We start from the raw sequence: 12,063 nt of genomic DNA on the forward strand, positions 1-12,063 counted from the left end.
TTACGGAAGGTCGGTGGTTCTACCAAGGTGCCTGCTTGTAATGAAATAATGCATGGAGGGGCACCTGGGGTCTTCCTCCACCTTTAAAGGTGGAAAGTTGCCATATGACCTATAATTGTGTCGGTGCGATGTTAAACCCAACAAAATAAATAGATAAATAAATTGCCTGCGAACATCTGTTGTCTTTGCCTTCAATCCACTGTTGTTTTTGTCTTCCATCTGTTGTTCTGCCTTCCATCATCATTTGTCTTTGCCTTCCCACATCTGTTGTCTTTGCCTTCCATCACCAGTTATCTTCACCCCTGTCATCTGTTGTCTTTGTCTTTTATCATCTGTTGTCTTTGCCTTCCTTCATTGGTTACCTTTGCCTTCCAGCATCAATTGTCTGTCTTTCATCATCAGTTGTCTTTACCTTCTATCATCATTTGTCTTTACCTTCCATCAACTGTTGTCTTTGCCTTCCATCATCGTTTGTCTCTGCATTCCATCATGTTGTCTTCGCATTCCATCTTATGTTGTCTTTCTCTTCCATCATCAGTTGTCTTTTCCTTCCATCATCATTTGTCTTTCATCACCATTTATCTCTCTTTCATCATCTGTTGTCTCTACTTTCCTTCATTTGTAGTATTTTCCTTCCATCATCATTTGTCTTTGCCTTCCATCATCTGTTGTCTTTCCATGCCATCATCAGTTGCCTTTTTTCTGTCATGTCTTTTCTTTGCCTACCATCATCAGGTATCTTCACCTCTGTCATTTAATGTCATTGCCTACCATCATCTGTTGTCTTTGCATTCCATCATCTGTTGTCTTTGCCTTCCATCATTTGTTTTTTCCTACCATCATCTGTTAGTTTCACCTCTCTCATCAGTTGTCTTTGCCTTCCATCATCTGATATCTTTGCCTTTCATCTTCTGTTGTTTTTGCCTTCCATCATTACTTGTCTCTGCCTTCCATTGTTGGTAACGTTTGCCTTCATTCATCAGTTGTCTGCCAATCATCTTCAGTTACCTGTGCCTTCCCTCATTTGTCTTTACTTTCCACCATCTGTTTGTATTAACCTTCTATCATCAGTTGTTTTTACTGTCTATCACTATTTGTCTTTGCCTTCCATCATCAATTGTCTTTACCTTCTATCATCATTTGCCTTTACCATCTATCATCATTTGTCTTTACCTTCCATTAACTGTTGTTTTTGCCTTCCATCATTACTTGTCTCTGCCTTCCATCATCTACTGTCTTTGTCTTCCATCATATGTTGTCTTTGACTTCCCCCATCATTTGTATTTTCCTTCCATCATCATTTCTCTTTGTCTTTCATCATCTGTTCTCTTTGCCTTCCATCATATGTTGTCTTTTCCTTCCATCATTGGTTGCCTTTTATTTCCATCATCATTTGTCTTTGCCTTCCATCACCTGTTATCTTTGCATTCCATCATCAGTTGCCTTTGTTTTCAATCATTTCTTGTCTTTGCCTACCATCATCTGTTATCTTCACCTCTGTCATCTGATGTCTTTCCCTTCCATCATCTGTTGTCTTTGCCTTCCGTCATTTGTTGTATTTGCCTACCATCATCTGTTACCTTAACCTCTGTCATTAGTTGCCTTTGCCTTCCATCATCTGTTGTCTTTGCTTTCTATCATTTGTTGTTTTGGCCTTCTATCGTCGGTTACCTTTGCCCTCCATCATTAGTTGTCTGCCTTTTATCATCAGTTACCTGTGCCTTCCATCATCAGTTGTCTTTACCTTCCACCATCTGTTTGTCTTAACCTTCTTTCATCAGTGGGTTTACTTTCTACCACTATTTGTCTTTGCCTTCCGTCATCAATTGTCTACCTTTCATCATCACTAATCTTCACCTCTGTCATCTGATGTCTTAGCCTTTCATCATCTGTTGTCTTTGCCTTCCATCACCTGTTGTTCTTGCCTTCCATGATCATTTGTCTTTACCTTCTTTCATCATTTGTCTTTACATTCTTTCATCTGTTGTCTTTGACTTTCATCATGAGTTGCCTTAACCTTCCATCAGCATAAATTTTGTCTTTACCTTCTATCATCATTTCCTAAAATACCTTCCATCATCTGTTGTCTTTGCCTTCCATCATCAGCTGTCTGCCTTCCATCAGCATTTGCCTTTGCCTTCCATCATGTGTTGACTTTGCCTTCGAAATGTGAGCCTCTCAATTTGTTCTTGATGGTGGGGAAAAGCAAAAAGTCACATGATGCTAGGTCTGGAGAGTATGGGGATGTGGTATAGTTTTAATATCTAGCCCAGCTAGTGTTGTCTTAGTAATGACAGACGTATAGGGTGTTGCATTGTCATGGTGAAGATAGAAATTGCCGACAAGCTTCACCATCAAGAACAAATCGAGAGGCTCACATTTTGACGACGTCAAATACCTGCCAATGGTTGGTCGGAAGTGTATCAGGAGAATACCAACAGAAAACTTCAACAGCTACTTTAAATCTTGGGTACACAGACACGAGAAGTGTGTGAAGTACTCTAGGGAATTTTTTGAGAAATTTTGACATGTATTGTGTCTGACATTACGACATAGACTTTCTGCAATTATTAATAACATTTAGTTGCCCCGCTCACATTTACCTAATGTTGCTACGGTAATAATGATTAGCGTGTTATTTTTAACTTTGTAAATATGCTTCTGAGAATGAGTAAAAGGTATATGGAGTTATGTATGTTTAAAGAATTGTGTAAAAATATTAAAAAATAAGGAAGTTACGGCACCTGTCCTGAAACTTTCCAAACACCCCTTGTATTATCTGTTTCCTTTACCTTCCATCATCTTTTCCTTCCATCGTATGTTGTCTTTGCCTTCCATCATCAGTTTTCTTTTCCTTCCATTATCAGTTTTCTTTGCCATCCCTTATCATTTGCCTTTACTTCCATCACCATTTGTCTATACCATCATACACAATAAATGTTAAATTTAATTAGCACTGTTGCAATATTTCACAAAATATTAAAAGAAAATTACTAAAAAGCTCATGCTAAAATCCATAGGCAATTGTATTTTATTCTGTTATAAAATGTGTAAAGCAGCCAAGATTGCACTAACTGTTATATTTTTTAGTTAAGGAAGTAGTTTACCATAAAATTTTCATGTACACATGTCCAACCAGAAGCCTGAAATTCTTTAAACAACCAAACCTCTCTCTAAAATACGAAATAAAGTATAACTCTCACAAGGAACCTGCATGATCCCACAATGCCATACTCTGTGCTATTCAATCTCCTTACATTCCAAGAAGTAGAATGGTCTTCACAGTCCCATTTTGACTTTATTCATTGAGCAGCTATCAACTGTAACTTTATATTAGTAATTTCTTTCTCAGTTTTAGCCAGAATTCTTTTTATCTATGCTATATCTATTAAGCCTTGCGCCTTATGATCTTGCCTCTTATTCATGATTTGATAAATAGACTAAAATCAGGTAATTACACTATAGCATAGTTTTCGTACAAGCTATGTCCCCATTAGTTTATATTCCAGCTTATACCTTCACTGCCAGTTGGTTCATGTTCTTGCGAAAGAAGGTTTAGCGCATAGCATAGACTTGAGAAGACTGCCTTAATCGCATTGCACTAATGTTTGTACATGGGTCAAATATTGAAGTTAACAGCCTGGATATTCTAAAGTTATGGGATTCAACTGGGCATAGGAAAATTTCATTCGCATTTGATTAAGTCTTATTATAAGATATGATCTTGGGAGTATGCATGCCTAAATACAACGTGACGCTTATCTGACTAAATGTTGATATTTTTTTCTAAATTGATTCATTTTGACATTACAACAGAATGGAGTCTTGCAATCATGCGGTTTTGTTCTATGTACGCCCTGAACATATTATTTCTAAAAAGTCACAGTTATATGTACTACGACATTTCAAAACTTCATTATAAGGTTTCTCTCAAAAATATATGGCCACTTAATAGTTAAGAACTTATATCAGACACACTTATTAAATTTTCGTATTATTTGTACGGAATCTTCCCATTTATACATTTTAAATTATAAATTTGTGACTTTTTAGATTTTGATTAACTTATAAGTATGACAACATTACTTTGAACTTTTAGATCTGACTATCCAAGTATAAACTTTTTTTGCTGAATTTCAAAAATGTAATATTACCTATTTTAAGAAGATTGACAAAATATATTATGTATCAAGTACATTTGTATTACATATCTATATGCATTAACTATGTTGCTTCCTTCAAATTTTTGTTTCACTTTAGCCCCCTTACAGAAGAAAAAGGCCTGCTGCGTACTCTTGCTGTGTACATACAGCATATATGATGCGTACATGACGGGTACTGAAATCAAGGGCTTTAAATAGTACGCAGGATATACACCGCACATACACCGATAGTACGCTTGTAGTACACTTTTGACATGCAAATGAGCTCTGCCGCGTACTACTTGCTGCGTACATGCTGTGGACTACATAGTACACAGGATGTACGCTGGAGGAATTTAGTATGCGGGAAATAGTACGCAGCATGTACGCGGCACATACACTTTTCACATGCAAATGAGCCTGCGGTGTACTACCCCTGTGGCGTACATGCTGTGTACTCCTGCGGCGTACATGCTGTGTACTCCTGGCCCGTCAGTCCTGCGGCGTACATGCTGTGTACTCCTGCTGCATACATGCTGTGTACTCTTGTGGCGAAACTGCTGTGATAATGTAAATTCCTTACCCCACCAACTTTTGTATGCAAATGCTGATCATTTGGACAGAAAAAAACAGAAAAAAGATAAGGGACATGCATCAATAAGTATTTACCCTTACCAAAATAATGTAGATTGATGTTATCAAATAAATTAGTATGCTTTTCTTCATCCACTTTTCAATGAAATAAATCAATTTTTGTAGCATGTAATTTGGTAAACATATGAAGAAAATGGCGTAACTGCAACAAGGGGAAACAACTTTAATGCAACTAAATATAAGTGTTATGATTTATTATAGACAATGTGTGTGTAGTATGTATTTATTTTGATTAAAATCCATCTGAGAACAATCTAGGACTGGAATTATATAAGCATTTATACACTTTTACATCCGTAAAAAGTAGCGCACCAAAAATTTTGGATTGATTTTTTCCAATGGGGCGAGCGCAATTAGCCAAAAACGTTCTGAAAATATACAAGCAGCAAATCCGATGAACAACTTTTTAATCTGTTGAGGCCTTAATGAGTTAACATAATGAGCATTAAAGCCTTTATAAAACATGATAGAGTGGTGTTTTGCTTAAGAGTATTCAAATAACAGTGAGAGCTATTAATTCTTCTCATTCGGGCGCTGTTGAGGCATTATCTTGGTAATTATTTCATGTATTACAAAATGTAATGCAACGAAGTTCAAATAAGGCTTTTCAATTATCCAAGTTAGAAAGCTCCAGGATTAATTCAAAATGAAAAAGAATATATTTTTACACTGCATGCAAGATGCAGCTCAGAAATCACTAAGATGTAAGCTTCACAAATGAACATTGCAAATAGTAAATGCCAAATTTTCATTGTTCAGAATACCGGTAATCTGAACTATTCTATGCTATTAAGATGAAAGTTACTCGGAAATCAAGTTCTTGCTTCCAAAAAAAAATAAAAAATGTACAAATCCTTCCTGCATGAAGTGTACTTCAGACTTTTACCTAAAAAAATTCAAAGTATAAACACCAAAAGAAAATGAACAAGTCCCTCCCGCGTATATGAAGTTTACTTCAGACTTTAACTTATAAAAAAAAAACTGAGTATAAATGCCAAAAGAAATTGTACAAGTCTTTCCCGAGTATATGAAGTGTACTGCACAAATTTCAAAGTATCTGCGGTGTACATGCAGTGTACTATTTTCTTGTACAAGTCCCTCCTGCGTACATGCAGTGTACTCCTTAAATTTTCAGAGTCTGTGCTGCGTACTTGAAGTGTACTAGTGACCTCCTGCGTACATGCTGTGTACTCGTCGAAATAGTACGCGGCATGTACGTGGCATGCGGTGTATGTAAAATGTACTCCTCTGGCGTACTACTGTGTTCACGGCATATACACAGCAAATACGCAGCATGTACGCCACAGAGGCTTGCTTCTGTAAGGGCCATGCTAAAAAGTTATAAATGAACATATATACATTTACTGAACCAAGCAAGCAAGCATGACCATATGCCTTTAAATTAGTGTTTTAGGGTGACAGTTATCATAAATACGTTGGCTACTGCGAAATTCTGTACGCAGATCTTTTAATGTCATTTATTTTTTCCGAAATTGGTAATTCTTAAAAGTAATGAAAACATGTTTGAAATGTAGGCAAGCACACGAAATGGCACCCTCGAAAAAAAAAATCCTGGGAGTAGTTAATAGTAGTATGGGAATTTTGATTGATTTAGCTGTAGGACACAAAAAGTGGCCTAGGGAGTAGTTATAGTAGTATTAGTATGGGAATTTTGATTATTTTAGCTCTGGGGGCCCAAAAGTGGCCTAGGGAGTAGGTCAGAGACCACCAATTCAAAAAAGTACAGGGAATTTACTGGGAATGAGGTAAGTGTATACCTGGGAATAAGGTAGCGTCTGTGCGTTCTGATTGGTCAGTCATGTAAACAAACCCAAGAAGTGATTACTTTTTTCAAAATGGACAATTTTTACTGCATTTACAGTATTTCACTATAAATAATTTGACAAAATTTGCTACATTTTCTGTGTATTGAAAAAAAGTTTCATCAAATGAATTTCTCCCGCCATGACAACGATGTAAACAGGTGTTCATATCATTCACACAAAAATTACTAAAATAAAGTATCACTATTCATATGTTTTTCGTCTGATATTTTGGTGGAAGTAATATAATTAAGATAGTTCTTGAAAAAAATGTGATAGGATATACATGTTTCGATTTATGGAAGGCCGTACATGCCATAATGTTATAATGGAAGTCTATGGGAAAACAATTGGTGTTCTCTAACCAGTAGTTATAGTAGTATGGGAATTTTGATTATTTTAGCTCTAGGACCCAAAAATAAGTCATTAAACTTAAATCACCCATATTTAAACACAATCCACCCATGTGCCGGACCCCTTTGCCCTTGGCCCCTGTAAAATAATAGAAGTAGCCCTCCCGTGTACTCATTATTACAGGGTTCATTAAAATCTCCTGCATTTTCATCAAATCTCCTGCAAAGCAATGTCAAAAGGTTGGCATGTCTGTGCAGCAAATTTAGATAATTGGGTTCCTTGCAAAAATGCTTCCACTATTTCACAATGGGATGATTGCAGAGAAAAAATGTCCTACAGTGACAGTTACAGTGAAAACACTGGCAGCTGCTATTTTGTTCAGAACAATAATAATGCATTTTTATGGAAGAATGCCCCAGGGTAAGTCTTGGTGAAACTACATATACAGTGGTATTGTTTTATTACTAGAAATAATACATAAGGTTACATTTTGAAGACATATTCAGGATTTTCTGTACATTCAAGTTACACTTAAATTATCATTGTTATTCATGGTTAATCATGTGCTTTGATTACAAGTAATTTTCATAGCGTGTGGATTGTAATAAGCACCGGAAGTGAGCGTCTGCATTTTTGACAAAACCAGATAGCATTTGATGTTTTTGTCAGAACAATTTAGTAAAGCTTTGACAATTTTCTTTATCTTTATTGTTTTAGGATCTCAGTGATAAAGTTCATTTATTTCACGGCCTTTCTCAGGATTTCTAACGTATTTTTTAATTTTTTTATCTGTTTTCGCGATACAGAGATAATGACGAATTCGCATGTGTTATATTTGTTAAGTAAATTCAGATAATCAACATGTAGAATCGTGCAATAAATTATCATAAACATTATTTCTAAAATTTACGTAAGATTTGAATGATAATTAACCATGAAAATTGATTGGCTGTGCTAGAATTTGGGAAAAAAAAACTCACAAAAAACATGAACCTTTCGTCAAAGAGACAACCAAAATACAGTAAGTATACTGATGACATGAAACAATACTTTTGTAAAGTTTCGACACAGGAGTTTGAAATTCTATCAATAAGACTCCAAAAAATAAGGTATCCAGGTTCCTCCAGATATCAGAAATGGTGCGGTACAGGCCTCGACCTTAGCTGTGGACCGACGCAACCAAAATATTGGCAGGTCCGCTAACTATCAAAAGTTGGGTAGACCGACGGTCAACCAACTTTAACTGGTAACTTTACCAAATTGAGAAATTACATCAGGCAAAATTACCTGGATTGATTGGAATTTACCCGTGAATCGTAAAAATATCAAAACGTCATGCTGGTATTTCCATTCCACAAGCAAGTGTGCCCTATCGTAATATCTAATTTACATCGCGGTTACTTTTGACACAAAAATCGTGCATAGCGCATTCATTTTTTAATATAATCGCTTCAAATTTTCAACACCGCTTGAGAACTAATACAGTTTGAATTCTTTAACAATTTTAATAAGATATCGACAGCAATGTAGGCAAAATTCTTTAAAAACAATCAAATTTTCATGTAATGTTTTGTAAAATTTCAAACAGCGCGATCTTGATTATTTATTTCTTTCTTAAAGTAAATAGAAGGTACATACTATGGTAATAAAATTCAGACTTTTGACCAGAAAGTACAAGAAACAAAATTTAAAAATCTTAAATAATGAAAAAGCGGCAGCAATTTAAATACATGGAGTAAAACGATTTTTGGCAAACAGATTTCTGTTAGCATGGCAGAATAGGTTACGTGACCTCCTGAACGTAAATAGAAATGTGGTTTTAAAATACAGCAGTATGATCTCTTTGCGGTTTTTAAAATAAGTTTTAAATGATTCTTTGTACATGTATTTTTTTTACACAACACTTTGTTAGATATTCTTCTCAAACAATAATGTAAATTCCTTGAGGGCAAATAGGTCACAGATGTAGAATATCAACTATAATCGTTCACGGTTTAACACATTTACATGTCAGTTTATTCGGATATTGCACATTTGCTTTTAAAAAATTAAAGAAAAAAGTTTTTTATTGATTTCTTCTCAACAATTTAAGGAATCGAGAAAGTACGATCAGACAGTGATGTGTCACATTGCGCGAAAAATGAAGTAATGCCATGACAATCTAGGGCAACTATACCGCTTTGATCTCCACTTCAGATGCCATAACAACCGACGCACTTCTTTTAGCTCTTTGATGATGAAAACAAGGCCAATTACTTAGTTTATCATCAGAATAATTACCGATGATTGTTAATGTTTTTTTTTGTTTTTTTTTTCACTTTCAACAAGGGTCGGGTGGATGATGATTATTGTGTCCATATTTTGGGACACTTTTCAAAATAATTATTTTTCGGTATAACAGATTGCTACAGTCTTCCATTTTTAATTATTTAAGAAATAAGTCCTGTTTCTTTGAGTCATATGAACATATGAAGTTATGACGTCTACAACATCACAATTTATGTGATAGAATTGGAGGTCCACCAAAGTCTGAGCAGGTCTACTAGATTTTAGCAGTTGGTGGACCTGCTGGCAACTGCTGAAAAAAGTTAAGGTCCAGGCCTGGCGGTATATGTTTTGGCATACCACTTTTGACTGCTATTACTGTCAATTTAACTGTAAATTTAGTCCTGCAATCTTCATCGTTTGTTCAAAGGGATATTTCCTGCTGGTAATTATGAAATATTGAAAAATATCAAAAAACAAATGTGCACAAAATATGAAAAACTAATAAATATGCATAGGTACCCAAATTTTGTGTTTTTTGTCGTGCCTGCTTGCTGAAGCAAAGACATTGTCATCTGAATGGCAGTTTGGTGAATGTGCATGGGTGCTTGCATGCGTCAGTCTGGATTTGTTTGTCCGGACCATAACTTTTCATGGAGCAGTCTTGTTTATATTTGGCATGAATGTTAATCTTAGTGAGACGGAGTGTCATGCGCAAACCTCAGGTTCCTATCTGAAAGATCAAGGTCATAGTTTGAGGTCAAAGGTCATATCAGATCTTGACAGCTTGTCTGGACCATTACTTTGACATGCATGGAGCAATCTTGTTTATATTTGGCATGAATGTTAACCTCAGTGAGACAGAGTGTAATTCGCAAACCCCAGATTCCTATCTCAAAGGTCAAGGTCACAGTTGGAGGTCAAAGGTCATGTCAGATCTTGACAGCTGGCAGGCTCTACTTGTTTCCCTTGGTCATCTAGTCTTATTACTTTTTGAGCCAGTTTGCCTTTATTCTTGAAGTTTTAAAATCCTGACTTTCAAACAGTTTTTAGCAGAAATATACATAATACATATGTAACCTTTTATTTCACATTTATTACATTTAATGACATTTAATATAACCCGGTAAAAATTAAGTTCCAGGTATTAAAGCATCATTAGAAAAGTATGAAATTTGTGTGACTGGGTATACTATTGGCTTTTGTTTTCAATTTTGAAATACATATTTCTGAAGTTTCAAATTATTTATGCAGTTATATTCCTAAAATAATAAGTGATAAAACACTAAAATTTCTTTTGGGCAAGCTTTTAATTTGTCTGCTGAGATTAATTTCAATGAGCATATAATATTTATAATTTTATTTTGACAACATGTTTAGCTATCTTTTTATATATTTTTGTAAGTGGCCAAAAATTCATGTTTAAATGTGACAGTTATAAAAGAAGCGTGAATTTCTTCGAAATAACTTTGAAATTTCAAGAAAATTTCAATGTATTTATGTACAATCGAGTGTTTGCCATTTCATATACCCTTCAAGGCTTGTATTAAAAATACTCTGAAGTGGGTTCCATGTATTTAAGCAAGAAATACACAAGTTTTTGTACGATAAATGTTTCATTATTTTACATGAAACATAAGCACAGGACTCAATTTGTTTTCTGAGCTGTTTCTATTTTTTAACAGAACACAAAATTGTATTAACCAATATCATGGATTTCCTAGAAGGATTACTTGTGCATGATTGTCTTTGACTTAATCACTTTAATTGATAATTGACCTTTTTAACTGTTTTAGATTTTGGTTTGTTAGAGACACCAAAAACATCCGACAGTAGGGAGGCAACTTACCAGGGTGCCAGCAGTTCTTCTGTGCCAGGCACTAGCAGTCAATCTTCTGTGCCAGGCACCAGCTTTGGACAAACACCAAGGACATCCAGTTTAAGTTCAGGGAATAGCCACAGTAACAGTACACAAGTATCAGGGTAAAAATAAAAGACAAGACAAAAATATCACTTAAATTCTGTATTTAATATTGAGATGTTCAGTCTAGCTCCCTTACAGAAGCAAGCCTCTGTGGCATAAATGCTGCGTATTTGCTGTGTTTATGGCGCGAACACAGTAGTACGCCAGAGGAGTACATTTTACATACACCGCATGCCGCGTACTATTTCGACGAGTACACAGCATGTACGCAGGAGGTCACTAGTACACTTCAAGTACGCAGCACAGACTGAAAATTTAAGGAGTACACTGCAGGAGGGACTTGTACAAGAAAATAGTACACTGCATGTACTCCACAGATACTTTGAAATTTGTGCAGTACACTTCATATACACGGGAAAGACTTGTACAAGTTCTTTTGGCATTTATACTTAGTTTTTTTTTTTATAAGTTAAAGTCTGAAGTAAACTTCATATACACAGGAGGGACTTGTTCATTTTCTTTTGGTGTTTATACTTTGAATTTTTTTAGGTAAAAGTCTGAAGTACACTTCATGCAGGAAGGATTTGTACATTTTTTGTTTTTGGAAGCAAGAACTTGATTTCCAAGTAACTTTCATCTTAATAGCATAGAATAGTTAAGATTACTGGTATTCTGAACAATGAAAATTTGCAAAACTATTTGCAATGTTCATTTGTGAAGCTTACATCTCAGTGATTTCTGAGCTGCACCTTGCATGCAGTGTAAAAATATATTCTTGTTCATTTTGAATTAATCCTGGAGCTTTCTAACTTGGATAATTGAAAAGCCTTATTTGAACTTCGTTGCATTACATTTTGTAATACATGAAATAATTACCAAGATAATGCCTCAACAGCGCCCG

General features: G+C 35.3%; 1 protein-coding gene across 5 annotated transcripts in view; it reads left to right on the top strand.

Moving 5' to 3' along the window:
- The first annotated feature begins 7,570 nt into the window (after nt 1-7,570).
- Nucleotides 7,571-12,063, top strand: part of LOC123563411 (mutS protein homolog 4-like) — a 48,934-nt gene continuing 44,441 nt past the window's right edge. For 3 of the 5 annotated variants that reach the window (XR_006688812.2, XM_045356194.2, XM_045356197.2), the window contains exons 1-2: nt 7,571-7,994; nt 11,035-11,221. Coding sequence is in view for 4 of the 5 variants with exons in the window: in XM_045356194.2 (XP_045212129.2) it covers nt 7,961-7,994; nt 11,035-11,221 (221 nt within the window). In the remaining variant the exon portion in view is untranslated. The remainder of the gene's footprint in view (nt 7,995-11,034; nt 11,222-12,063) is intronic. The other 2 variants (XM_045356195.2, XM_045356196.2) reach the window with 2 other exon arrangements.

The sequence above is a fragment of the Mercenaria mercenaria genome, chromosome 2, assembly GCF_021730395.1.
Source record: "Mercenaria mercenaria strain notata chromosome 2, MADL_Memer_1, whole genome shotgun sequence".
In the NCBI taxonomy this organism is placed as follows: Eukaryota; Metazoa; Mollusca; class Bivalvia; order Venerida; family Veneridae; genus Mercenaria; species Mercenaria mercenaria.